We start from the raw sequence: 27,098 nt of genomic DNA, 5'->3' as shown, positions 1-27,098 counted from the left end.
GCCATCGGGTCGTCCCCCGTGAGGCTCGCGGTCTTCATCCCCGTTTTACGGATGAGGGAGCCGAGGCACGGAGAAGCGAAGTGACCCGCCCGCGGTCACGCAGCTGACAAGGGGCGGGGCCGGGATTCGAACCCGTCACCGCTGACTCCCAAGCCCGGGTTCTTTCCGCTGAGAGGCGCTCGATGAACGCGATGGAACCAACGGGTGACCGGGAAGGATCGCGGCGTCCGTTGAGGACCTCCGCTGTGCCGGGCACCGGGCTGGGCGCCGGGGCGGACGCCGGAGGATAACGTCGGTATCCGTTAAGCGCTCGCTACGTGCAGAGCGCCGTTCTAGGCGCCGGGGTAGATAGAGGACAATCAGTGGTCGTCCCACGTGACGCTCGCGGTCCCCGTCCCCCGTTTTACGGAGGAGGGAACCGAGGCACCGGGAGGTGAAGCGACCCGCCCGGAGTCACGAGGCCGACGGGTGGCGGAGCCGGGATCCGGACCCGTGACCTCCGACTCCTAACCCGGGGCTCTGTCCGCCGAGCCACGCCGCCCCTCAAGAATGGGGTCGACGCGGTCCCCGTCCCACGCTGGGCTCGCGGTTCAGGCGATCCATCGACCGGCGGGATTCACCGGGACCCGTTCGTTCCCTCAATAGTATCCGTCGAGCGCTTACTGTGCGCGGAGCGCTGTACCGAGCGCTTGGGACGGACGGATCGGCAACAGACGGGGACGGTCCCCGCCCACCGACGGGATCCGACCGCGTGTAGAGCGGGTCATTGGGTCGGCGGTATCGGGGGAGCGCCCGCCGTGCGCCGAGCGCCGTCGCGGGCGGGCGGGCGGGCGGGCGGGCGGAGGAGCCGGGATCGGGACCCGGATCCTCGGGCCCGCGTTCGTCGAATGAACTGAACTGCGGGCGGGTCTCCCCTGAGTCCCGCGCAGTCGACGTCGTTTCCGGCGAGCGGTCGCGTTCGCGGAGATGTCGACGTCTCCCTCCGCCGCGCCGTCCGCGGGACGCTCGGCTCTCGACGCGGCGGTTTTCCGGCGGGCGGGCGGGCGGGCGCCCCGGAGCGTCTGGGAACGAATACGTCCCCTCCCCCCCCGTGCACCCGGCCGACCGCCGCTCCGACACCCGGGTGGCGCCGACCCGCTTCCCCGTTCCCGGCCTCCCGTCTCGCCTCGGCGGGTCCCCCGCCCGCCTCCGGAAGGAGCGCGGCGGAGTCGACGGAGCCCAGGCCCGGGGGTCGGGAGGCGACCCGGACGGGTCGCTTGGCTTTTCCGGGCCTCGGTTCCCCCGTCTGGGGAATGGGGATGGGGACCCGGAGGGCCACGCGGGCCGCGGCCGACCTTCTCAGCCGACCTACTCGGGTCGGTAACTGGGTGAGCGCTTACCACGCGCGGAGCGCCGGTCCCGAGGTGCGGGGTCGTCGGGTCGCCCCACGTGAGGCTCACGGTCTTCGGCCCCGTCTTCCAGATGAGGGAACCGAGGCCCAGAGGGGGTAGGTGACTTGCCCACGGTCGCGGGGACCGGGGCCGTGTCCAACCCGATTTGCCGGTCTCCACCCTGGTGCTTAACAGAGACTGTTATCGGAATATTCGTCTGTTTCACTAGTGATAATCACGGGCACCAACTCGTGTCTGTGCCCCTCTTCCCCCTTCGAATCCGCGGCATCCGTTAGGCGCTTCCTCTGCGCCGGGCGCCGTGGGAAGCGCTGGCGTAGATATCAGGGAAGCGGCGTGGCTCAGCGGGAAGAGCCCGGGCCCGGGAGTCAGAGGTCCCGGCTGCGAATCCCGCATCCGCCCCTTGTCAGCTGGGTGACTGTGGGCGAGTCGCTTCACTGGGCCTCGGTGACCTCGTCCGTCGACCCGCCGACCCCGCACCTCCCCCCGGCGCTCGGAACGGTGCTCCGCGCGTAGCAAGCGCTCGACGGATGCCGACGCCGTCATGTCAGCCGAGGAGGTCGGACGCGGTCCGCGTCCCCCCGCGGCTCCCACGGGCTTCGTCCCCGTCGAGCGGCCGAGGCGACGGAGGCCCGGGGAAGCAAAGCGACTCGCCCCAGGTGACCCGGCAGACGTTCGGTGGGGGCGGGATTAGAACCCGGGTCCTCCTGACCCCCGGGCCCGGCCTCTGTCCGCTTAGCCGCGCGGCTTCCCTATCCCGCCTTCCTCGCGTCTGCGAATTTCCTCAGCACCCGTTTTCCCCGCGGGGCCGTGAGCGCCCGGGAGGCGGGGGCGTTTCCGCTGGGTCGCTCCTACGCTCCCGAGGCTCAGCACGGTGCTCGACGCCCTGGCGGTACTCGGTAGATCCCGCGAGCGTGTGCCCTCGTGAGAGAAATAGCGTCTCTTGGATCGATATTTCGTTGTAGGCGGGGAAGGCGCCATCTTGTGCGCCGTCCTCTCCCCCGGCGCCCCGCGCGTAGTGGAGCGCTCCGTAAATGCCACAGACCGAACCGCTGCCCGACAGCGGAGAGCGAGCGATCGCGTTCTCCGCGACTCCGATTCTCCCTCTCGGGAAAAAAAACCCGCCAAGGACGACGGCGGAAAAAAAACCCGTTGGGATTTTCACCTCCTCCGGCCGACGGGATTGACTCTGTCTTATCCCTTCCCCTACGCCTTGTGGAAATCCGCGCCCTTTCCCGGCGTCGCGTCCGCCTCGCTGTTTAGTTTTCTGCCCGTTGGGTGTTCGGAATAAGTCTTTTGTTCCGTCGAGGAGATTAAGGGCGGTGTTTGCTTGGAAAAGAATTCAGTGAAGCGCCTAACGGAGTTATGACTCATTCTGCCGGGGTCACCGTAGTGATATCGAACCCTTCGTTAAATATCTTCTCCCCGCTTCCCCCGCGGAAGGTTTCCCTTGGGTGCCGTCGGGGGAGCTGCGGATCCACGGGTCCGGCGCCGGACAGAGTCTTCCGTCCCCGTTCCGTTAGATCACTCGGGGAACCTACGCCGCAGGAGCCCGTGGCTCAGAGATCCAGTTCGCCGTATCTGTCGTTCGGTTGTCCGCGCAAGCCGGGCTCTTCGCGTCACGACGCGCGGCGGTCTCGGCGAAGTGACGGTTTCGGCGCCGCCGAACGGATGGCGCCCGGGCGGAAATGCGGCGAGCTCCGCGACGCGATCGTGCTCGAAATATCGGGCTCCTTGTCGATCGGAAAGCGAGGGCAGAATGATCCGGAAGGAGGGGGTCGGGGCGGTTCCCCGGGCTGCCGTTCTGCTGGGCCGACTTAATGATGAGAACGATAACGTTGGCGTCCGTTAAGCGCTTACCACGTGCGGGGCGCCGGGGTAGACGCGGGGGAGTCGGGTCGTCCCCCCGTGGGGCCCGCGGTCTTCATCCCCGTTTTCCGGATGAGGGAACCGGGGCCCGGAGAAGCGAAGCGACGCGCCCGCGGTCCCACGGCTGACGGGCGGCGGAGCCGGGATCCGGACCCACGGCCTCCGACTCCCAAGCCCGGGCTCCTCCCGCTGAGCCGCGCCGCCGGGGGAACGTACGCGGCCTGGCGGATCCCGGGAGTCAGAGGGACCCGGGTTCTAGCCTCGGGTCCGCCGCGCGCTCTCGGGCGAGTCACTTGGCTTCTCCGGGGGCCTCGGTCCCCTCGCCCGTCACGTGGGGATGGAGACCGGGAGCCCGACGCGGGACAGCCGACGTCGACCCCCGCGCTTCGGACGCGGTGCCCGGCACGGAGCGAGCGCTCGCCGGGTGCCACGCTCGTCGCCGTCGCCCGACAGGGAGGGCGGCCCTCGGGCGCCTGACGGGAGGGGGAGCCGAGAGGGGATCCTCGATTCCCGCGAGAGGAGGCCGGGTCCCAGGAGGGCGAAGCGACCGACCCGAGGTGGCACGGCGGGTCGGCGACAGGGCGGGGCTAGAACCCGGGTCCCCCGCCCCCGCTCGGTCGACGGGTCGCGCGCGTCGAGCGCCGCGCGTCCGCCGCGAGACCCCGGGCCGGTCGCTTCGCTCCTCCGCTCCCCCATCCGGAGGACGGGGACCGAGGCCGGGAGCCCCACGCGGGCCGGGGACCGGGTCCGACCCGACGGACGTGTAGCCGTCCCGGCGCTCCGAGCGGCGGCCGGCACGTGGTAAGCGCTTCGCGAGTCCCGTCGTGAGAGGGGCGGTGAGAGCTGCCACCCCTAAGCGCTTCCCGTGCGCAGAGCGCCGTGCTAGGCGCCCGGGAGGGGTGACAGACGCCTTCCCTGCCCGCGGCGAGCTTCCGGTACAGAGACGCTCTCCCCGCCGGGCGGCCGGATGCCGGCGCGATCGCTCCGGCGCCTTGCTTCCGACGGGCCGCCCGACGCGGAGGACCGTCTGCCGGGGACGCGCGATAGCTACGCTTCCGCGTGTGGCCAGGTGGCGCTCAAAAAGCCGCCCCCTCCCCCCCCCCCCCCGGCCGAAACGTGATCCGGGTCGGGGGCGTCTGCCGGGGTGGGATTTTTTTACATTTATATTTAAGAGGCAGAGTGCCTTCGAGACAGCCGTCTGGTCGGCGGTACGTGGAAGGGGCGACGCGTTCTTTACGGAAGAGATGGCGGATCAGTCCGGGCCGGAGCGGCCCCCGTCGGTTTGAGGCGGTTCCCGGGTCGGACGCGGGCGAGCCGTTCTCTCCCCCCCGACGACGGCGGCGCCGGTCGAGCGGCGGCGGCTCGGGGGTCGTGGGCTCGGATCCCGCCTCCGCCCCTCGTCAGCTGTGGGACTGCGGGCGAGTCGCCTCTCTGGGCCTCGGTTCCCTCGTCTGGAAGATGGGGATGAAGACCGCCAGCCCCACGGGGGACGACCCGATCGCCCCGTGTCCCCCCCCCCCCCCGGCGCTCGGAGCGGCGCCTAACGGATACCGACGTCGTTACTCATGATCCCGGCTCCGCCGCGCGTCCGCCCGATGCCCCCCGGTCAGGTCGGCCGGTGGTCGGGCGGGGGCGGTCCCTGTCTGTGGCCGAATTGGCCGTTCCAAGCGCTTAGTACCGCGCGCGGCAAGCGCTCGGTAGATGCCGTCGAACGGATCCGTACTGGTCGAGCGCTCTCTGCGGGCAGAGCGCCGTACTGGGCGGCCGGGAGGGTACGGTACGGCGGGAAACGGACCCGTTCCCGGCCCACGGCGAGCGTACGGTCCGCAGGGGGAGACGGACGTTAGCAGAAGTAGGTGCATCGAGGAGAGGTGAAGTCACTTGGCTACTCTGGGCCTCGGTTACCTCGTCCGGAAGAGGGGGACTCGTTCCTTCGGTCCGCCGTGTTCGGCGAGCGCTTACCGTGCGCGGAGCGTATCGCCATCGTTCCCGTCCGTCCGTCTCCCCCGATGGGGCCGTGAGCCCGTCAGAGGGCCGGGACCGTCTCTGCCCGTCGCCGATCCGTCCGTCCCAAGCGCCCGGTCCGGTGCTCTGCGCCCGGTAAGCGCTCGGTACGTACTGTTGAACGGGTGAAGCGTACCGGGCGCTCGGGGCGTACGTTCCGGCGCTAGATGGAGACGATCCCTGCCCGACGACGGGCTCACAGGTGTGCGTCCCGCGTGGGACGGGGACCGTGTCCAATCCGATCATCCCGCGTCTCACCCCGGTGCCCGGTTCGAAGTCCGGCGCACGGCGAGTGCCGTTTTAAAGAGAGCCGGCGTGATTTCCGTAAGGGCTCGTTTGCTATCCCGGCGGGCGGGGCCGCGCCGAACGTCACGGCCCGGGACGGTATTGTGCGGTCGTGACGACCTCGTTTCTCGTTTTTACTCTGACGGTGTCCAGGCGCCTGTTATGGGTCAGACGCCGTGCCGAGCACCGGGGCGGCTACGTGTTAATCACGTTAAACCTCCTACCCGGTCAAGTGGGAAGAGCGGGTGTTAAATCCTTATTTCGCGATTGAGGAGACAGACGTGAAGAAGGGAAGCGACTCGCTCACGGTGATGATAACGCCGATGACGATGTTATCTGTTAGGCGCCTGCCGTGTGCCGAGCGCCGTTCTAAGCGCCGGGGTAGGCACGGGGCCGTCGGGCCGTCCCACGTGAGGCTCCCGGCCGATCCCCGTTTTCCGGACGAGGTCACCGAGGCCCGGCGGAGCGAAGCGGCCCGCCCGCGGTCACCCGGCTGCCGAGGGGCGGGGCCGGGATTCGAACCCGTGGCCTCCGACTCCCAAGCCCGGGCCCTTTCCGCCGAGCCACGCCTGCTCCTCCCGTGATCTGATCACAGAGCGGGCGAGCGGTAGAGCTGGGGTTACGGCCACCCGGTACGGTGCCCCGCGCGCGGCGAGCGCTCGGCGAGTACGACCGAACGCGCCCGGATCCCCTGGCTCCCAGACTCGGGCTCTACCCACCGGGCCCCGCCGCTTCCCGTCACTGTGGTGTCTCGTAGGCGCTTCCCACGTGGCGGGTTCTGCGGCGAGTGCCGGGGCGGATCTGAGAAGACCCGTTGGGACGCGGTCCCCGTCCCTCACGGCGTTCGCGGCCCGAGAGAGAGGGAGAGAGCGGGAGAGGAAACCGAGGCGCCGAGCGGGATGGGCTCCGTCGACGAAAGGATCGGAGGAGCCTTCCGGCCTCCCTCCCCGTCGTCATCGGCGGCGTTCCCGCCGCCGGGCGGGGATCGTTCATCCGTTCATTCGGCGGTATTTGTCGAGCGCCCACTGTGTGCGGAGCGCCGTACCGAGCGCCCGGAACGGACAGACCGGCGACGGGCGGGGACGGTCCCCGCCCTCCGACGGGCTCACGGTCTCGTCGGGGGAAGGCGGACGGACGAGGACGACGGCGATGGACGGAATCGAGGGGATGTCCCCCGAGCTCCCGTGAAAGATACTCGGAGGGTGAAAGTTTACGGCGGCCCGGGTTAAGACGGGCAGTCCGTAATGACGTCGGTATCCGTTAAGCGCTCGCTACGCGCCGAGCACCGTGCCGAGCGCCGGGGGAGGTACGGGGCCGTCGGGTCGGCCCACGGGAGGCCCACGGTCGATCCCCGTTTTCCGGACGAGGTCACCGAGGCCCCGAGAAGCGAAGCGACTCGCCCGCGGTCGCACGGCTGACAGGCGGCGGAGCCGGCGTTCGAACCCGTGACCTCCGCCTCCCAAGCCCGGGCCCCTTCCGCCGCGCCGCGCCGCTTCGCGGTTTTAGCCCGCGCCTTCTCCAGGAGCAGCCGGCCGTTCGGCCTTAACGGGAGGCGCGTTACTGAGGTTTCGCTAATCCAGCGATTAAACGTTTCGTGACTGGAGATTACAGGAAGCCCCCTAGAAGAACAGGGTTTACGGAGAACTCGGTACTTGACCGTAGTCCTCGGCTTCTTTAAATCCTTTTTCTCTGAGAACCGCGAAATGAGACGGCCGGGGGCGGGGGGGAGGGAGGGGAGGGGGGGCCGGTCTGTTCGTCTCCGGTGAAAGAATCATTTCCGGGTTCCAGATCGAGTGGCGGATCTCCGAAATGGAGTCCCCCTCCGTGCCCTGTGCCCCGGCCCGCTCGTCCCCTGGGGCCCCGGGTTGGAAAAACCTAGTCCCGTGGCCCGTGGGGTGCGGAAAGAGCCCGGGCCCGGGAGTCAGAGGTCGTGGGTTCTAATCCCGGCCCCCGCCGCCCATCAGCCGTGTGACTTGGGGCGAGTCACTTCGCGTCTCTGGGCCTCAGTTCCCTCGGCTGTAAAACGGGGATTAAGACCGTGGGCCTCGCGCGGGACGACGTGATTACCCTGCCCGCGCCCCCCCCCCCCCCCGCCACCTCCCTGTGCCTAGAATAATAATGATAACGTTGGTATCCGTTAAGCGCTTACTACGTGCAGAGCACCGTCCTGAGCGGCCGGGGGAGATACGGGGTCATCGGGAACCGAGGCACAGAGAAGCGAAGCGACTCGCCCACGGTCACCCGGCTGAGGAGTGGCAGAGCCGGGAGTCGAGCCCGTGACCTCCGACTCCCGAGCCCGGCCTCTTTCCACTGAGCCGCGCTGCTTCCCTCGAGTGACGCGTATATGATTCCGTTCATCTGTTTCGATGCCGTCGGTGCCTGTCTCCGGGTTCCGTTTCGTCGCGTCTCCCCCTCCTGGACCGTGAGCCCGTTGTCGGGTAGGGACTGGCTCCGCCACGCTACGTATTTAATTATTCTATTTATTTTATTGACGATGCGCCCGTATCTATAATTCGGTTTATTTACATCGATGTTCATTCGTGCCCGTCTACTTGTGCGGCTCTGCTTCCTTGCGCGTCTCCCCCCTTCTAGACCGTGAGCCCGTCGCCGGGTAGGGGCCGTCTCCGTTCGTTGCCCAGTTGTACTTTCCGAGCGCTTAGTACAGCGCCCCGCACGCAGTAAGCGCTCAGTAAATGCGATTGAACGAATGAAGGGATGATGATAACGAAAGGAAACGCTCAACGGAGTCAGTGAGGTACCTCTCTCCGTCGACAGCAACGGAGCCGCGGGGTGTTTAGGGAAGGCCCAGATTCTCTAGATCTGAAACCCGGGGCCGGCCGACGGGGGAGGTCACCGCGGTGCCGAAATGTACTCTCCGAGCGCTCAGTACAGCGCTCTGCGCGCGGTGAGCGCTCAGTAAATACGATGGAGCGAACGGATGAATGACTCCTGTTCGGCTGGGAGGGTCCCGGCCGTGGATGGGCCGACCCGGCCCGACCGGGTGGAACGGATCGAGTGGGATTTTTGTCCCGCAGAGAGAGCTCTCCGCTTCGATCGCGGTCTTCGGGGGAAAGAATTCTACATCCTCCGGCTGAGATTTTCTTCTCCGTCTTCCGCTCCGCCGTCGCGACGGTCAGGTTGCCGTGGAACGGTCAGGTTGCTTCGCCGTTCGAAGTGGGCCGTCCTGTCGCTCGGGTCTTCTATTTTGCACTGCTCTGTGCTTGAGGAAAAAGGATTGGACAGTCAGAGCCGGTTAAGAGGAACTGATGTCAGGGAAAATGAGGAAAAAAAGCTTTGACGAGGTCTCTGAATCCCGCTCAGAGAAAAAGGGGTAGCCAATAATTATAAATCTGGGGCATAGACCATTTCCCCAGCCGATTTCAAGTTCGGTCTCGAAGGCGATATTTTGCATCCGATTGGATCGCGCGAGCCCAAAATCATTTCACCGTTTAGTTCGCCGGATGCTCCGAACGATCCTATCTGTAAGCGGGATACGGTCGTAGAACGTCCGGTCCCGTAATTTCCAACGCAGGACGTCCACAGGGAAGCGGCTTCCGGCGCCGAGCGACCCGGAGTCGCGAGGTCAGTATCATTTTCGCAGACATCGGGCGATCGGGTTATCGCGCCGAGGGGGAGGAGCCGCGAGTCACGGCAGGCCGGACGAAATGCTGTTCGTCAAGCCGGCCGTCTTCCCTCGTCGTCTTCTCGTTGGACGGCCGCGATGGCCGCCGGCGGAGTTCGGGTCCCTTTTCCAGCCGGACGTTCTCATCGATGGATCGATCCGGTCGTTGTGCGTTGATGCCGTTTAAGCGCTCGGTACGTGCCGGGCACCGTATCCGTAGCGCCGGGGTCGATAGGTCCATTCGTCGATTCGGTCGTGTCTGTCGAGCGCCGACCGCGTGCCGGACGCCGTAGTAAGCGCTCGGGAGAGGGCAGGACGGCAACCAACAGGCGCCTGCCCCGCCCTCGACGGGCCCGCGGTCCGGAGGGGGAGAGAGCCGTGAACAGACGCGAATGAATAGATCCCGGCCGATCGGGTCGGACGCGGTCCCCGTCTCGCGGTCTTCTCTGTACGGGCGAGGCGGCCGAGGCCCGGGGGAGCGAAGCGACTTGCCCACGGTCACACAGAGGAGACGGGGCGAAGCCGGGACGGGAACCCGGGTCCTCCCGACGCCCGGGCCCGGGCTCTAGCCCCTAGGCCGCGTCGCTTCTTCCGTGGTCTTTCACCTTGCGCCTGGAAAAATCCGCTTTGCCCGAGCGAGGTGCCCACGCCGGGGTCCAGGTTCCCACGAGAGGGAGAGGGGGTTTGGGACACCGGGCAAAGCCGCCGAGAGAGAGGGAACCCCCCCCCGGCGCCCAACCCCCCCCCCCCCCCCCCCCCCCCGTCGACCCCCTGGACTCCCCCGCCCGGCGTAATAATCGTAACGTTGTCATTCGTTAAGCGCTTGCTAGGTGCGGGGCACTGTTCCGAGCGCTGGGGGAGATACGGGGGAATGAGGTCGTCCCGCTTGAGGCTCACGGTCTTCATCCCCATTTGACAGGTGAGGGAACTGGGGCCCAGAGAAGTTAGGTGACGGTCACGCGGCGGATGAGCGGCGGGGTGACCTTGGGCAAGTGGCTTCGCTTCTCTGGGCCTCGGTCCCCTCACCTGGAAAATGGGGATGGAGACGGCGAGCCCTCTGCGAGACGGGGACCGGCTCCGATCGGCTCACCTCCGGCCCCGCGCTTGGTACGGTGCCCGGCACGGAGCAGGCGCTCAGGAAATACCGTGATGGATTACGTGGGCCGCGGGGCGGGGGCGGCGTGCTCGGCGGACTGGACCGGGAGAGCTGTCCCGGCCCCGTGGGCGGGTCCCGGTGCCAGGCGGGGGGCCGGGTGGGAGGCTTCGGAAATGCCGTTTCGCGTAGGTAACAGCAATAATGACAATGATGATGACGACGACGACGATAAGCGTGGTATTCGTTAAGCGCCTGCTGCGTGCCGGGCACCGTGCTAAGCACCGGGCTCGACTCGAGCGGCCTCACGTGGTGGACGGAGCGACGGACCGGCAGTCGGAACGTCGTGGGTCTCTAATCGCGGCTCTGCCGCTCGTCTACCGTGTGACCTCGGGCAAGGCGCTTCACTTCTCTGTACCTCCGTCTGCCTCACCTGTCAAATTCATTCGTCCGACGGTATCTCTCGAGCGCCTGCTACGTGCAGAGCACCGGACCGAGCGCTCGGAACGTACGATTCGGCGACGGACAGAGACCGTCGCTGCCCGACGAGCGAGACGGCGAGCCCCACGTGGGCGGCTGTTGTACCGTTTTCGTCATTTGCGATTATCATTCGCTCGCTACGGTTTGCATTATCATCGCCGTGTCGTGATTATGGTCTTTTTTAGCGGTATTTGCCGTCGTTCTGATGAGACGTCCATCCCCTCGATCCTGTCCGTCGCCGTCGTTCTCGTCCGTCCGTCTCCCCCGATCGGACCGCGGGCCCGTCGGGGGGCGGGGACCCTGTGGCCGACCCGTCCGCTCCGAGCGCTTGGTACGGTGCCCTGCTCGTAGCGAGCGCCCGACAGAGGCTATCGAATGAACGAATGACAGGGACCGGGTCCGACCCGATCGGCTCGACTCCACCCCAGCGCTTAGCACCGTGCCTGTCGCGTCGTCACTGCGCACGCAGATCGGTTTGGACCCAGCCGCCGTCCCGCCTGGGGCTCCCGGCCTCCGTCCCCGTTTCCCAGATGAGGTGACTGAGGCCCCGAGACGCGAAGCGACTTCCCCGAGGTCCCGCGGCAGCCCGGCGGCGGAGGCCGTGAGCTCGCCGCGGGCGGAGAACGCGTCTGTTGGGCTGCGCCCTCCCGAGCGCTTAGTACGGTGCTCGAGAGATTCGATCGACCCGATCCGAAGCATCGCTCCGACATTCGTTCGTTCGGTCGTGTTTACCGAGCGCCCGCCGTGCGCCCGGCGCCGTGCCGAGCGCCTGGGAGAGCACGGTTCGGCGACCGACGGAGACGGTCCCTGCCCGCGGCGGGCTCCCGGTCTGGGAGCGGGGAGACGGACCTCGTGACGAGCGAACGGTAAGTAAAAATAACGGTCGCTGTTTACGCGCCGTTGATAAAAAATAAACAGAAGGACGACAGTAAACGCGTACGTACGTACGCAAGGGCTGTGATCCGGGGGAGGCGAGTAGGGGGAGCGAGTCGGGGCGACGGGGAGCGGGAGCAGAGGAAAAGGGGTCGTGCGCGACGTCTCCCCGAGCGCGGTGACACGACAGTGACGGCGGGGATCGGGTTTCCATTTCGCGGAAGGGGAACGGAGGCGCGGGGAGGCGAAGTGACCGGGCCGGGGTCACGCGGCGGGGAGGGGGGAGCCGGGATCAGAACCCAGGTCCTCCGGCTCCCGGGCCCGGGCTCTTTCCGCTAGACCGCGCCGCTTCTCTCTCGGAAACCTGGCCCTTCGACCCGGGGCTCGGTTTCTCCCCCGCCCGTCTCGTTAACGGGAATCACGGCGGTATTCGTTCAGCGCTCGCTGTGTGCCGAGCGCCGTTCCGGGGGAGATACGGGGCGATCGGGTCGGTCCACGTGAGGCTCGCGGTTAATCCCCGTTTTACAGATGAGGCGACCGAGGCACCGACAAGTGGAGCGACCCGCCCCAAGTCGCCCAGCCGTCGAGCGGCGGAGTCGGGATCGGAACCCGCGACCTCCGACTCCCGAGCCCGGGCTCGCCGCGCCGCGCCGCTCCGTTCAGCCGGACGTCCCGAGCGCCCGCCGTGTGCGGGGCGCCGGACCGAGCGCTCCGGGGGCCTCTCGGCCACGGAGTCGAGCGGAGATCCGGAGGCGGCGGAGGGCCGGCGCCGGTTACGGCGCCCGTACCCGAATCGGGCTTCCGCCGATTCGAAAACGATCAGATATCGGGGCTCTGCGTTCGGGGCGCTTATGTAAGCGAGCCCTCCTCTTTAAGCATTTCTCTTGTTTGCGGTATTGACCGTTGGCCGTCAGGCGTTTGGAAAAGGAGCTGACGTGGGATTCGTAAAAAGTCCGGGGAAAGATAATTGCTTCTGTCGCAGCGGGAGCGGAGAACGTTTAGAAATCGACAAAAGAGAAACGAATCACGGGCGGTCGGCGGAATCGGCCGGGGCCGTCGGCCCGCGGCCGCGATCCGCGGGGGCGCGTCGGGGCCGGAGAGTCGAGGTCCGGGAAGTCCGGGCCCGACCGCCGGCCCGGTGCCGTCCGAGATGGAGGTGCCCGGCCCGGGCCGCTTCCCGGCGGGGAGGGGGCGGTGCCCGGGAGCCCGAGGACCCGGGTTCCGATCCCCATCCCGCCCCGCGCCGGCCGCGAGGCCCTGGCGCGGTCGCTTCACCTCTCCGGGCCTCGGTTTCTCCGGCTGACGAATTGGGGGGGGGGGGGGGGGGCGGGGGGGCGGGGTCGATACCCGTTCCCTCTCCCGCCGAGCCCGGGAGCCCGCTCTGGGACGGGGAATGGGTTTGCCCCGATTCACCCGTATCTACCCCGGGGCTTAGTGATGACGACGCCGACGACGACGTGGGTATTTAAGCGCTCACTACGTGCAGGGCACCGTCCCGAGCGCCGGCGGGGACCCGGGCTCGTCGGGTCGCCCCACGCGAGGCTCGCGGTCTTCGTCCCCATTTGACAGATGAGGGAACCGGGGCGCAGAGAAGCGGAGCGACTCGGCCACGGTCCCACGGCCGCCGAGCGGCGGAGCCGGGATCGGAACCCGTGACCTCCGACTCCCGAGCCCGGGCTCTCTCCGCTGAGCCGCGCCGCTTCTCCGGTCAGGCGCTTGCCACGTACCAGGCGCTTAAGAAATACCGAAAGGAAATAGGTAGTAGCAATACCAGAGAAGCGGCGCGGCTCGGGGCGAGGAGCCCGGGCTTGGGAGTCGGAGCTCACGGGTTCCGATCCCGGCTCCGCCGCTCGTCAGCTGTGTGACTGCGGGCGAGTCCCTTCACTTCTCCGGGCCTCAGCGACCTCATCTGGAAAATGGGGACTGAGACCGTGAGCCCCATTGGCTCAACCTGATGGCTTTGTATCCCCCCCCAGCGCTCAGAACAGTGCTCGGCGCGTAGGAGGCGCCTAACGAATGCCATCGCTGTTTCGACTGGACTGCGAGCCCCTCGCCGGGCGGGGACCGTCTCTGTCTGTTGCCGAACTGTCCATTCCAGGCGCTCAGGACGGTGCCGCGCACACGGCAAGCGCTCGATAAATGCCGTCGGACGAATGAATCCCGGCTCCGTCACGCGTCTGCCCCGTGCCCTCGGCCGAGTCGCGTCCCTTCTCCGGCCCTCGGTCCCTTTCGTCTCTGAAATGGGGAATGAGACCGTGAGCCCCACGTGGGACGGGGTCCGGCTCCACCCCGATTTGCCCGGATCCACCCCGGCGCTCAGTACGGCGCCTGGCACGCGGTCGGCGGGAGGGGCACGGGGGCTGGGGGTCAGAGGTCGCCAGTCCCGATCGCGGCTCCGCCACGCGCCGGCTCTGTGACCTCGGGCCGGTCGCTTCTCCGGGCCTCAGCGACCTCGTCTGCGAAATGGGGATTGTAGACCCGGAGCCCCACGTGGGACCGCCTCCCGACTCCGGACCCACCCCGGCAGTCGGAACGGGGCTCGGCGCCTAGCGAGCGCTTGTCGGGTGCCGTCGCCGTGACCGTCGTCATTAACCCGCGGCTACCCCGGCGCTCCGGACGACGCTCGCTAGACAGTAGGCGCTCGACGGGTGTCCCGATGATGACGGGGATTGCTGCGGTGGTCGCGATGGTTATTTATTTTTTCTCTGGTCTTCCTTCGGTCACGCCCGCTCTCCCTCCCCTCTTGTCCGCCCGCAGACGAATTACGGAAGCTGAGCTGGTCCGGGATCCCCAGGCCGGTCCGCCCCGTCGCGTGGAAGCTCCTCTCGGTAAGTTGCCGCCTTTTCTTTCGATCGTCGGGCAGATCCCACCCGTCGCCACCCGCCGTTCCGTCTGACTTATGGCCCGTCGGCGGCGACCCAGACGTTTACGGCCTCTCTCTCGCCCGCCGACGGAGACCCTTAGGTTCGGCGCCGCCGACGCTCTCCCCCCGGCCGGCCCCCGCCGTCCTTCGCTCGCTTTCGAGCTCGCTCTGACGAGACGGCCGGGAGACGAGTAGAAGCGACGATTCACGACGGTCGCGGCTCTCTCCCTTTCCCCTTTGCTTTGTTTCGGTTCCTTAACGTGTACAGAGAAAGGGGGGGGGGGGGGGACGGGACGCTCACGCTCCGGACGTTCGGCCCCCGGGAGTCGTCCTCGGAAGACGAGCGGAGCCGTGAAGGGGCGTCGGATTTCTCCGGGGGACGGCTCAGACGGCCCCCTCTTTTTTCCGGAGCCCCGGGAGTCCTAAGCGGGCCCGACCTCCGGGGTCCGGGCGGGCGGCCGGTCCGGAGCCGAGACGCAGAGGCGACGTTCGCGGGGGGATGTCGATCGATCGTTCTTCCGGCGCGTTAATGGCGGTAACGCCGGTATCCGTCAAGCGCTTACTGCGTGCGGAGCACCGTTCTGAGCGCCGGGGGAGATAACGGGGTCGTCGGGTCGTCCCGCGTGAGGCTCCCGGTTAATCCCCATTTTACAGACGAGGGAACCGAGGCCCGGAGGAGCGAAGCGACTCGCCCACGGTAACGCCGGCCGGCCCGACGTTCAGGCGACCCCGGGAGGGGTTGAGCTGGCGGACTCGATGGGAAGAGATGATCCGTTCGGTTGTGTTCACTGAGCGCCTGCCGTGCGGAGCGCCGTACCGAGAGCCCGGGAGAGGACGGCGCGACGATAGACGGACCCGCTCCCCGCCCGCGCGGGCCTAGCGTCTGGAGATCATCCTCGTCGCTGGCGTTTATCGGGCACTCCCTGCGTGCGGGGCACCGTACCGAGCACCCGGGAGTACGACGGGGCTATCCGACCCGGTCCCCGCCCGCAGCGAGCTCGCAGTCTTTCAGCGAATCCGTCGGTGGCGTTTGCCGAGCGCTTACTACGCGCACGACGCCGTACCGAGCGCCCGGGAGAGAGCGGCGCGGCAGAGTTAGCGGACCCGTTCCCAGCCCGCGGGGAGCTTGGCGACTGGAGGGGGAGGCGGAGAGTAGAGGAGATTACAGATGACCGTTAGTCGACGGTATTTACCGAGCGCTCACCGTACGCGGAGCGCCCGTAGCAAGCCCCGGGGAGAGCGTGGTACGAGAGAGCCGGAAGACGTAGTCGGCGGACTGCTCGAGGAGCAGCGCGGCTCGGCGGAGAGAGCCCGGCCTTCGGAGTCGGAGGTCGCGGGTTCGACTCCCGGCCCCGCCGCCCGTCGGCCGCGGGACCGTGGGCGAGTCGCTCCGCTCCCCCGGGCCTCGGTTCCCTCGTCTGCCGGCCGGGGACGAGGACCGTGAGCCCCCCGGGGGACGGCCCGACTCCCCCGCGTCTCCCCCGGCGCTCGGCACGTAGTGAGCGCTCAACGGATGCCGACGTCGTCGTCATTAGACGCGTCCCCGACCCCGGCCTGCGTCCCCCCTCCGGCCCGGGACGCCCTCCCTCCCCAGGTCGGCCCCAGTTCCGAGCCCTACCGGAGGCGCGCCTCCTCCGAGGGGCCTTCCCAGACTTAGCCCCCCCCCCCTCCCCCCCCCCCGCGTCGCCCCGACTCCCTCCCTTCGCTCTCCCCCCCCCCCCCCGTCCCCGTCCCCGTCCCCCCACCGCGCTGTATGCGCGTATCTCTAATCTTCTTCGTGTCGACGCCCGTTCTGCCGTCCGTCCCCCGTCGTCTGATGACGACGATGACGTCGGTCCTGCGCGCGGAGCGCCGTTCTGAGCGCCGGGGGAGATCCGGGGTCATCGGGCGGTCCCACGTGAGGCTCGCGGCCTCAGTCCCCGTTTCCCAGATGAGGGGACTGAGGCCCAGAGAAGTGACTCGCCCGCCGTCGCCCAGCTGACGAGCGGCGGAGCCGGGATTCGAACGCGCGACGTCCGACCCCCAGGCCCGGGCTCTTTCCGCCAGGCCGCGACCCTGCAGTCGAACCGATGAGTCGCCCTTTCTACCCACCCCGCCTTACTGGACTCTCCCGAGCAGTGGGTGCGGCACGCGCTCGGTGGATCGCGATCGATCGACCGACCGATCCATCGACCGGAGAAGCAGCGTGGCCCGGTCGCGGAGGTCGCGGGTTCGGGTCCCGGCCCCGCCACGCCTCGGCCGGGTGACCGCGGGCGAGTCGCTTCGCCGCGCCTCGGTGACCTCGTCCGGAAGACGGGGATCAACCGCGAGCCTCACGCGGGACGACCCGATGACCCCGTCTCTCCCCCGGCGCTTAGAACGGCGCTCCGCACGTGGCGGGCGCTCGATAAATACCACCGAAGGAACGAGAGGCCGCGAGCCCCAACGCGGGACCACCCGCCCGCCCCGTATCCACCCCGGCGCCTAGAGCGGCGCTCGGGAGGTAGCAGGCGCTTAAGAGACACCGTCGCCATTACTGCCGCCGTCTCCCCCCGGCCCGTCGGCCCGGCGCTCCGCACGTAGCGGGCGCCCGTCCACCCTCCCCTCCCCCTCGTTCTGCGCAGGGCTACCTGCCGGCCAACGTGGAGCGAAGGAGAGGGACCCTCCAGAGGAAGCAGAAGGAATACTTCGCCTTCGTCGAACAGTACTACGACTCCAGGAACGACGAGACCCACCGGGACACGTACAGACAGGTGGGCCGGGGACGCGGCTCCCGGCGGCGTCCCGTCGGGAGGCGGCGCGGCCCGGCGGCCCGGGGCCCGGGGGGACGGTCGCGAGGCGGCGCGGCTCGGCGGGAGGAGCCCGGGCTCGGGAGTCGGAGGTCGCGGGGCCGGAGCCCGGCCCCGCCGCCCGCCAGCCGCGGGACCGTGGGCGAGTCGCTCCGCTTCTCTGGGCCTCGGTTCCCTCATCCGGAAAACGGGGATTGACCGTGAGCCTCCCGTGGGACCACCTGATGACCCTGTTAACGGATCGTGCGTCGCCTCGGTTCCGTTTAGTCGCCGTTGTTTTCACGAGACGTTCCTCCCCTCGGCTCTGTTTATCGCCGTCGTCCTCGTCCGCCCGTCTCCCCCGATCGGGCCGTGAGCCCGTCGGACGGCGGGGACCGTCTCCGTCCGCTGCCGGCTCGTCCGTTCCCAGCGCTCGGTACGGTGCTCTGCGCACAGTAAGCGCTCAGTGGGTGCTGTCGAGCGAATGAATGAGTGACCCCGTATCTCCCCCGGCGCTTACGGCGGTGCCCCGCACGTAGCGAGTGCTTGACAGATACCGACGTCATCATTATTATTATTATCGTTTATTTTATTTCACTCTTCTTTTAGCGTGGTGCTTATCAAGGGCTTACTGCGGGCCGGTCGGTGACTTAATTATATTCGGCGAGCGCTGACCGCGAGCGGAGCGGCGGACTCAGTGCTCCGAGTCAGCGTACCGGGCCCCCGGGGAAGATCTGGGTCGGTAGCGTCGGACGCGGTCCCTGTCCCCCGTGGGGCTCGGGGGGGGGTCTTAATTTTCGGTTGAGGGAACCGAGCCACAGAGGAGGCCGGTTTTAGAAAAATGGTATCTGTTAAGAGCTTTCTGCGAGCCAGGCTCCGTACTGAACAGAGAAGCAGTGGAAGGAGCCCGGGCCCGGGAATCGGAGGTCGTGGGTCCTCACCCCGACTCCGCCACTTAGAGGCTGCGTGACTTCGGGCGCCTCGCTTCTCGGCGCTTCAGCGACCTGGTCTGTAAAATGGGGACGAAGACCGTGAGCCCCACGTGGGACGACCCGCTGACCCCGTGCCTACCCCGCCGCTCAGAACGGCGCTTGGCGCGTAGCGAGCGCTTCCCGGGGAGCGTCGCCACTGTCATTGCCCAAGCCGGCCGGGTTGCCCCCGTCGCGACCCCCGTTTCACAGACGAAGGAACCGAGGCCCGGAGAGGTGACGGGACTTGTCCGGGGTCACGCAGCGGGCCGGCGGCGGAGCCGGGATTAGAACTCAGGTCCTCCCGACTCCCGGCTCCTCTTCCCGCTACGTACGGGACGATCACGGCCGCTTTCATTTCCGTATTTCCGGGGAGATTTTTCGGAGGCGCCGGCGAGGGGGAGAGAGAGAGGGAGAGTCCGTGGGTTCTCGGGATCAACGGCCCCGGGGGACCGAGCTCTCCCGGCGCCGAGAAAGACCTCGGGGGCTCCGTGGAGCCCGGACCGGTTAATCCGCCCCCCCCCGGGGCGGCCCCGGACGACTCGGTCCGCCGGAGGGAGTCATCCGGGGAGACGCGGACGCCGCGGTCCGTCTGTCGGTTCGTCGTCGGGGTCGGCGGGCGGCAGACGCGGCCAGGGTTCCCCGGATAGAGCGGACAGATGGCGGGTACGGCCGCGGGGAGACGGAACCTAAAATTCCCGACGCGTCCGGGGCGTCGGCGGGTAGCTCCGTACGTGATTTAGAAGGTATTTAGAATGGCACGTCACTGATTATCTTTAAGCGGTCGAATCCGCGGCGCGTCTCCGCGCGGGCGACGCGGCGCGCTCCCGCCCCCCCCCCCCCCCCGACGACGGTATCCGTCGGAAATACGTCTGTTCGGCCTCCGGCCCCGGGGGCGGGCGGGGTCTCGGACCCCGCCGCCTGAAGCGAGACGGCCAGGTGCCGGGGGTCGAGGCGTCCTCCGCCTCCGACCCGCGGGACGGTCTCCCCCCCGGCGCTGGCGGGCCGCGGGGGGCCCAGGTCCCCGCGCCCGCATCCGCGGCGAGGATCCCGCCCGGACGGAACCGAAGGGGTTTCTGCCGCGTCGAACCGGGTCGACGCTCCTCGCCTTCCCCCGCCGGCCCCCCCCCCCCCCCCCCCGAACCGCGGAGGGGCGGATGAGTTTAAAACAGAAAAAATACATACGAAATGTATCCCTTGACCCGTAGCCAGGGTCAGGCTCGAGTCCAGATTTGGGCTCGGTCGGAGCCGTCTTCTCGGGGAGGATGTGTATTTCGGCGGATGGGCCTGTTCGTCGGAGACGGAAGCGCGTTCGGCAGGGGTAGATCCGTCCTATAAACCGCCGATGAATATTTTGCCCGTGGCTACTCGTTTAGGAGAGGGGTTCGGAGAGGTTTCTTTCTCGTCTTTTTTCTCCCCCTGAAAAGACTCATTTTTGGGTATCTCTTTCATTCGGTCGGATCGATCGGGCGCTCACCGTGTGCATAGCGCCGTCCTAAGCGCTCTCCTCTCCGGCCTCCTCCCCCCCGAGGGGCGGAGGTAACCGCCGTCCCGATGAGTCGCTTGTATTCCTCCATCCAGTCACCGGTATCTGTCGAGCGCTCGCCACGTGCAGAGCACTGTACTGAGCGCTTGGAACGGACGGGCCGGTAACAGATAGAGACGGTCCCTGCCCTTTGACGGGCCTACGGTCTATTTATTGAGCGCTCACTACGAGCAGAGCACTGTACCAAACCCTTGGGAGAGCACGGGACAACGGTATAACAGACACGTTCCCCGTCCAGGGCGGGCCGACGGAAGCGTAACGACAGTGACGTCGGTATTGGTTACGCGCCCGCCGCCTGCGGAGCACCGTCCTAAGCGCCGGGGGAGACGCGGGGCCGTCGGCTCGTCCCACGGGAGGCTCACGGTCTTCATGCCCGTTTTCCAGACGCGGTGACTGAGGCCCGCCCGGAGACGCGGAGCGACCCGCCCGCGGTCACCCGGCCGACAGGCGGCAGAGCCGGGGTCCGAACCCGTGACCCGCGACTCCCGAGCCCGGGCCCTTTCCACTGAGCCGCGCTGCCCCTGTACTGACCTCGTGGGAGAGTACAGTCCGACAACGTAACAGACACGTTCCCCGTCCACGGCGAGCGGACGGGAGCATCACGGCGTAGCTGGACGAAGCCCGGGCCCGGGACTCCGACGGTCACGGGTTCCGATCCCGGCTCTGCCGCTCGTCCGCTGCGGGACCTCGGGCGAGTCCCCTCGCTTCTCCGGGCCCTCAGTTCCCTCATCTGTAAGATGGGGACTGAGACCGTGAGCCCCACGCGGGACGGGGACCGGGTCCAACGGGATTTCCCCGTAGCCACCCCGGCGCTCGGTACGGCGCCTGGCACCCGGTGAGCTCTCGACAGAGGCGCTCGTCGTCACTGCAGCCCGGAGGGGGAGACTTCCACGTGGGACGGGGGCCGTGTCCGACCCGGTCTCGGCGGCGGCAGGGGATGCGTCCGGTTGTAACAGGGATAGTAACGGTGGGATCTCTTAAGCGCTTACTGTGTGCAAAGCACCGTTCCGAGCGTTGGGGGGGGCGGGGGGGGGGGGACGCGGGGTGATCCGGCAGTCCCACGTGGGGCTCACGCTTTCGATCCCCATTTTACAGGTGAGTTAACCGAGTCCCAGAGCCCTTTGCACTGAGCCACGCTGCTTCTACTCTCCTCAGCACAGCGCTCACAGTGAGCACTGAATAAATACGACCGACCGACGATCCGTGCCAGCACTTAGAACGGCGCTGGACACGGAGTCAGTGCCTAACGAGTACTCGAAGCGGCCCGGCCCGGCGGAGAAGAGCACGGGCTTTGGAGTCGGGGGGTCATGAGTTCGAATCCCAGCTCCGCCGCCCGTCAGCTGTGTGACCGGGGGCGAGTCGCTTCGCTTCTCTGGGCCTCAGCGACCTCATCTGTAAAATGGGGCCGAAGACCGGGAGCCCCACGGGGGGGGCGACCCGATTCCCCCGCGTCCCCCCCCGGCGCTCGGAACGGCGCTCGGCACGTAGTGAGCGCTTAACGGATACCAGCGTCCTTACCGAACTTCTCCGTGCCTCGGTCGCCTCGCCTGTCTAATGGGGACGGGGACCGGGAGCCCCACGGGGGACGACCCGATTCCCCCGCGACTCCCCCGGCGCTCGGAACGGCGCTCGGCACGTAGTGAGCGCTTAACGGATACCAACGTTATTATTGCTGTTGCCCTGCACGTAGTAAGCGCTTAACGGATACCAACTTTGAACGGCGCCCGACGCGAAGTAAGCGCTCGACAAGTACCGTTAACCACCCCCCGCGAAATCAACCCCGAACGAAAAGGCGGCGTCCGACCGAAAGCTCGTCTGCTGTCGATGATCCCGAACTGCTCTCCGTGTCGGGGCTAAAAAAAAAAATCAATCTTTCCTAATCGCCACGGATCGTGTCACCGAACAGCCCGAGGCCGACACCCCCGCTAATCGAGCGCAACCGATGTGAGGCCGCTAGAGCGGCGGGCCGGCTTTTCACCCAGCGAACTCCGCTCGGATAAGGAGAACGGGGAAAGGGGGCTCGGAGGTAGCGCGGTGAGGGTTTTCGAATCATTCTGCCGCTCCGAGCCGACTGAGATGAAAGTGAGGGTGAAGCCCGAGACGGTCCTTTGAGGACTTTGAAACTAAGAGCGGAGGGAAGATGAAAGCATCTCGGACTCTTCGCGTCGCAGTTAGCGTCGGCTGGGTCGCCGCCGTGGACGGAGCCGTCTGAATGCAACCGTGTGGGACGTTTTATCGTTTAGCATTCAAGCGGTGGCAAGCGTCGAGCACTGACGCCGTGCGGAGCGCTGTGCTAGGTGCGTGGGAGGGTTACGGTGCGACGGAGTCAATGATAACGATAACCGCGGGCGTCCGTCAAGCGGCTCACTGCGTGCAGAGCACCGTCCCGGGCGCCGGGGGAGACACGGGGTCGTCGGGTCGTCCCACTTGGGCTCGCGGCCAATCCCCGTTTGACAGATGAGGGAACCGAGGCCCGGCGAAGCGAAGCGACCCGCCCACGGTCACGCGGCTGCCGGGTGGCGGGGGCGGGAGTCGCACCCGTGACCTCCGACCCCCGAGCCCGGGCTCTCTCCGCTGAGCCGCGCTGCTTCTGGGGAGGCAGAGGTTGTGGGTTCTGATCCACAACGAGCTTACGGTCCGGAGGGAAGTGAATTACGGACGTGTACGTTAAGCGCTCCGGGGCCGAGGGAGGGGTGAAGAGAGGGGAATAGGTCCAAGTGCTCCCTGCATTTGATCAACCTGTGGGATTTACTGAGCGCCCAGTCTGCGCCGGGCACTGGGCCAAGCGCTCGGGAGGACGCGGTAACGGGGAGCCGCTCGATCCCCGCCTTGCAGGAGCTCACCGGCCGGCGGGCCGAGCGGGCGCTGGAAACCCGAGAGAGGAGACACCGGTGAGAAGAGAGGTCATCGGGTCCGTCCTCTGGGATGTCAGCTGGTCGACTCGGGGCCTTAGAGGGGAGTTCAGGAATTCGGACTAGGATTCGGAATGTAGAACCGTCCCTCTCCCAGAGTTCAGTGGTAACAATAATAAGGATAATGATAACGGTAACGTCGGTATCGGTTAAGCGCTTACCGGGTGCAGAGCACCGTTCCGAGCGCCGGGGGAGATACGGGGTCGGCGGGTCGTCCCGCGGGAGGCTCGCGGACCCCATCCCCCTTTTCCAGATGAGGGAGACCGAGGCCCAGAGAAGCGAAGCGACTCGCCCGCGGTCACGCGGCCGACGAGCGGCGGAGCCGGGACTCGAACCCGTGACCCCCGGCTCCCGAGCCCGGCCTCTTTCCACTGAGCCGCGCCGCTTCTCTGACGACGGTGACACTCGTTAGTGCTCGCTACGTGTCACGCGCTGTTCTAAGCGCGGGGTCGATGCCGGGGAATCAGGTCGTCCCGCGTGGGGCTCACGGTCTTCGTCCCCGTTTTGCGGGTGAGAAAACCGAGGACCAGAGAACTTAAGTGACTTGCCCACAGTCGCGCGGCTGACAGGTGTATATCTGTATATGTTATCTATCGGTCCGTTTTATTGACGATGCGCGCGTATCGCTTATCCTAGACCGTGAGCCCGTCAGAGGGCGGGGACCGTCTCTGGCCGTTACCGTTCTGTCCGTTCCAAGCGTTCAGTACGGTGCCCTGCACACGGTAAGCGCTCAGTAGATGCTACTGAACGAATCGTCATCACTTCTACCAGAGAGGCAGGGCGGCTCAGTGGAAAGAGCCCGGGCCTGGGAGCCAGAGGCGGCGGGTTCCGATCCCGGCCCCGCCGCTTGGCAGCTCTGTGACTTGGGGCAAGTCGCTTCACCTCACGGTGCCTCGGTCCCCTCGTCTGTAAAATGGGGATTAAGACCGTCAGCCCCCCGCGGGACAACCCGATCCCCCCAGCGCTTAGAACGGTGCTTTGCGCGCAGCAGGCGCCTGACGGATACCGTCGTCGTCGTCGTCGTCGTATGTGATTCCGTTTACCTTGACGGTACCCGGGCCCGACGACTCGTTTTGTTGCCTGTCTCTCCCTTTTCTGCTGTAAGCCCGTCGACGGGCGGGGGCCGTCTCTGTCTGTCGCCGAACTGTCCGTTCCAAGCGCTCAGTACGGTGCTCCGCACGCGGTAAGCGAGCGCTCGGTAAATACCGTTGAGTGAAGGAATGAGCGGCTCGTCTCCGCCTGTTGCCCGAGTGCCCGTTCCAGACGCTTAGAAGCGCTCTGCTCGCGGTAAGGGCTCCATAAATGCAAACGAATGAAAGAGTGAAGCGGCGCGGAGGCCGGATCGGAACCCGTGACCGCTGACTCCAAAGCCCGGGCTCTTTCCACCCAGCCACCCTGCCCCTCCGGTAGAAGCGATAGTATCTGTCGGCGAACCGCGGGGTGGGAGCCGGTTGCGGGCAGGGAACCCGTCCGCCGATTCTGTTGGATTGCCCTCTCCCAAGCGCGACACGTAGTACGGTGCGGGAGCGGCGGGGCTCGGTGGCAAGAGCCCGGCCTCGGGGGTCCGAGGTCCTGGGTTCGAATGCCGGCCCCGCCGGCCGCGGGCCCGGGGGCGCGTCGCTTCGCTTCTCCGGGCCTCGGTTCCCTCGTCTGGGAAACGGGGACGGAGACCGGGAGCCCCACGAGGGACAGCCTCCGAAGGGTGCCCTGCGCCTGGTGAGCGCTCAGCAGATGCCGGCGTTGTTATTATTCTCACGGCGCCCTGCATGTGGTAAGCACTCAGTAAAGACCCGTGATCGATGGAAGTGCTGGCAAACGTGACGACGACCGTCGTATCTGGAAAGCGCCCGCTGCGTGGCCGGCGCCGTACTAAGCGCTGGGGTGGATGCGAGCGAACCGCGTCGGACACGGTCCCTGATCCCCTGTGATGATGATGATGATGATGATGATGATGATGAGGGTGTCTGTTAAGCGCCTGCTGCGGGCCGAGCACTCTTCTGATGATGATGATGACGATGACGTCGGTACTCGTTGAGCGCTTACTACGTGCGGAGCCCCGTTCTGAGCGCTGGGGTAGACACGAGGGAACGGGGTCGTCCCACGTGGGGCTCGCGGTCCTCATCCCCGTTTGACAGACGAGGGAGCCGAGGCCCGGAGCAGCGAAGCGACTCGCCCACGGTCCCGCGGCCGACGGGTGGCGGAGCCGGGATCCGAACCCGCGACCTCCGACTCCCAGGCCCGGGCTCCTCCCACGGAGCCGCGCCGCGTCCGGGTGCCGGGGTCAATGTGCAGGGTAATCGGGACTGTCCCACGTGGAGCTTACGGTCTCGGCCCCCGTTTCACAGATGAGGCGGGCGAGGCCCGGGGAGCGAGGCGACTCGCCCAAAGTCACACAGCAGACGGGCGGCGGGGGCGGGATCGGAACCCCCGCGTTGGACGGGGACCGCGTCCGGCCCGGCCGACCCGCACCTACACGCCGCACGCGCGGAAGGCGTCTCCCAGACGCTCTAAAGGAAAGAGGATCGAAGACGATGGTTCTTATAGGATGGGATTTCGGTGACCTTCGCTCGCTCCCCTGAAACGTGTTCATTCTCTCTTCCCAACCTCTAGATCCACATCGATATCCCACGCACGAGCCCCGAAGCACTGATTCTTCAGGCGAAGGTCACCGAGGTAAGATCGTCGCTCTTTATGGTTGTGTCGCACCCTCCCGAGCGCTCGCCGCGGTGCCCTGCGCACGGGAGGCGCTCGACGAACACGGACGCGTGACGACGGATGGATTTCTCGAGGGACTCGCCTCCGTTTACCCGGTGACCGTTTCAGAGACGTTCTATCACTGCCCTCTCTCACTGACTGAAAAGAAGCGGCGTGGCTCGGGGGAGGGAGCCCGGGCGTGGGAGTCAGAGGTCGTGGGTTCGAATGCCGGCTCCCTGGGTGACCGGGGGCGGGTCACTCCACCGGGGCCTCGGTTCCCTCGGCTGTAAGGTGGGGATTAACCGGGAGCCTCACGTGGGACGACCCGGTGACCCCGCGTCTCCCCCAGCGCTCAGAACGGCGCTCTGCGCGTACTAGGCGCCCAACGGATACCGACGTTATTATCGACCGGACTGGTTCTCCTGGCCCGTGAGCCCGCTCTGGGCAGGGGTTGTCTCCGCTCGTTGCCCAGTCGCGCTTTCCGAGCGCCCGGTACGGTGCCCTGCACGCAGTAGGCGCTCAATAAATCCGACCGCATGAATCCTCTGGCGGTAGTGTGTATTCCGCCTTCTTCGATCAGGGTAGCTCGGCCCAGTCGGGTTTGACGGACGGCCCGGAACGAAGGGGGGGTTTTGAGTTCTGGCGGCTAAGACTCTTCCGGCTCCGGCTGGCCGCGAACGGAGGGGGCCGTGCAGACGTTTCGGTCCAATGGGAAGCGGCGCCGCCTCGTCGACGGGGCCCCGGGGGCCGGCGGGCGAAAGGACCTGGGTTCGGGTCCCGCCCCCCCGCCCCCCCCCCCCCCCGTCCGCCGTGCGCCCGGGGGGCAAGTCGCTTGGCCTCTCCGGGCCTCCGTTCCCTCATCTGGAAAACGGGGATTAAGAGCGTGAGCCCCAGGGGAGGCGGGGACCGGGTCCAACTTGATTAGCCTGGATCTACCCCCGCTCTTAGACGGAACAGTGCCTGGCACACCGTAAGCGCTCGAAAACTACCGTAGAGAAAGAAGCGGAAAAACGGGGCGCGCCGACTCCGAGCCGAGCGCTTTTCTGAACGTTTGGTGATTAGTCGGTGGTATTCGTCGAGCACCTCCGTGCGAGAGCGCTGCTGGAAAAGCAGCGTGGCTCAATGTGGGATGTGCCCCGGCTCGGGAGCCGGAGGCCGTGGGTTCTGATCCCGGCTCTGCGTATTTTTACGACCCTATTCGGCTCGTTAACGAGGCGTCCGTCCCCTCGATTCTGTCTGTCGCGATGACGTTGCTTTTGTCCGTCCGTCTCCCCCGACTGGACCGTCAGCCCGTCGTCGGGCAGGGACGGTCACCGTCTGTTGCCGAATCGCACGTTCCAACCGCCCAATGCGGTGCTCTGCGCGTGGTAAGCGCTCAATAAACAGTACGGAATGAACGGACGGACGGACGCCGCTCGTCGGCCGTGTGACTCGGGGCCAGCCACTTTACCTCCCCGGGCCTCGGTGACCTCGTCCGGAAAATGGCGACGAAGACACCGCGAGCCCCACGTGGGACAACCTGAACACCTCGTATCTACCCCCGGCGCTTTGGACGGTGCTCGGCGCGTAGTAAGCGCTGAACGAATACCATCCTTATCATCCTTACTAAACTCTAGGCTTGCGGGTAGAGGACGTGTCTATTTATGGTGATATCCTACGGTCCCAAGCGCTCAGCGGGTGCCGACTACGTGATCGGAGCCCGCGGCGGCCGACTCCCAAGCCCGCACCCTTCCCACGAGGCCGCAGGGCTCCTC

General features: G+C 67.0%; 1 protein-coding gene across 1 annotated transcript in view; it reads left to right on the top strand.

Annotated features, from left to right (window-relative positions):
* TBC1D22A (TBC1 domain family member 22A) overlaps nucleotides 1-27,098 on the top strand; it is a 180,941-nt gene that overhangs the window by 13,706 nt on the left and 140,137 nt on the right. The window contains exons 5-7 of the mRNA XM_039914009.1: nucleotides 14,372-14,442; nucleotides 17,081-17,209; nucleotides 25,261-25,323. Of these exons, the coding sequence (XP_039769943.1) occupies nucleotides 14,372-14,442; nucleotides 17,081-17,209; nucleotides 25,261-25,323 (263 nt within the window). The remainder of the gene's footprint in view (nucleotides 1-14,371; nucleotides 14,443-17,080; nucleotides 17,210-25,260; nucleotides 25,324-27,098) is intronic.

This window comes from Ornithorhynchus anatinus, chromosome 14 (assembly GCF_004115215.2).
Source record: "Ornithorhynchus anatinus isolate Pmale09 chromosome 14, mOrnAna1.pri.v4, whole genome shotgun sequence".
Classification (NCBI taxonomy): Eukaryota; Metazoa; Chordata; class Mammalia; order Monotremata; family Ornithorhynchidae; genus Ornithorhynchus; species Ornithorhynchus anatinus.
Note: the sequence above shows the minus strand (reverse complement) of the source record. Positions and strands in the feature narration are given on the sequence as shown.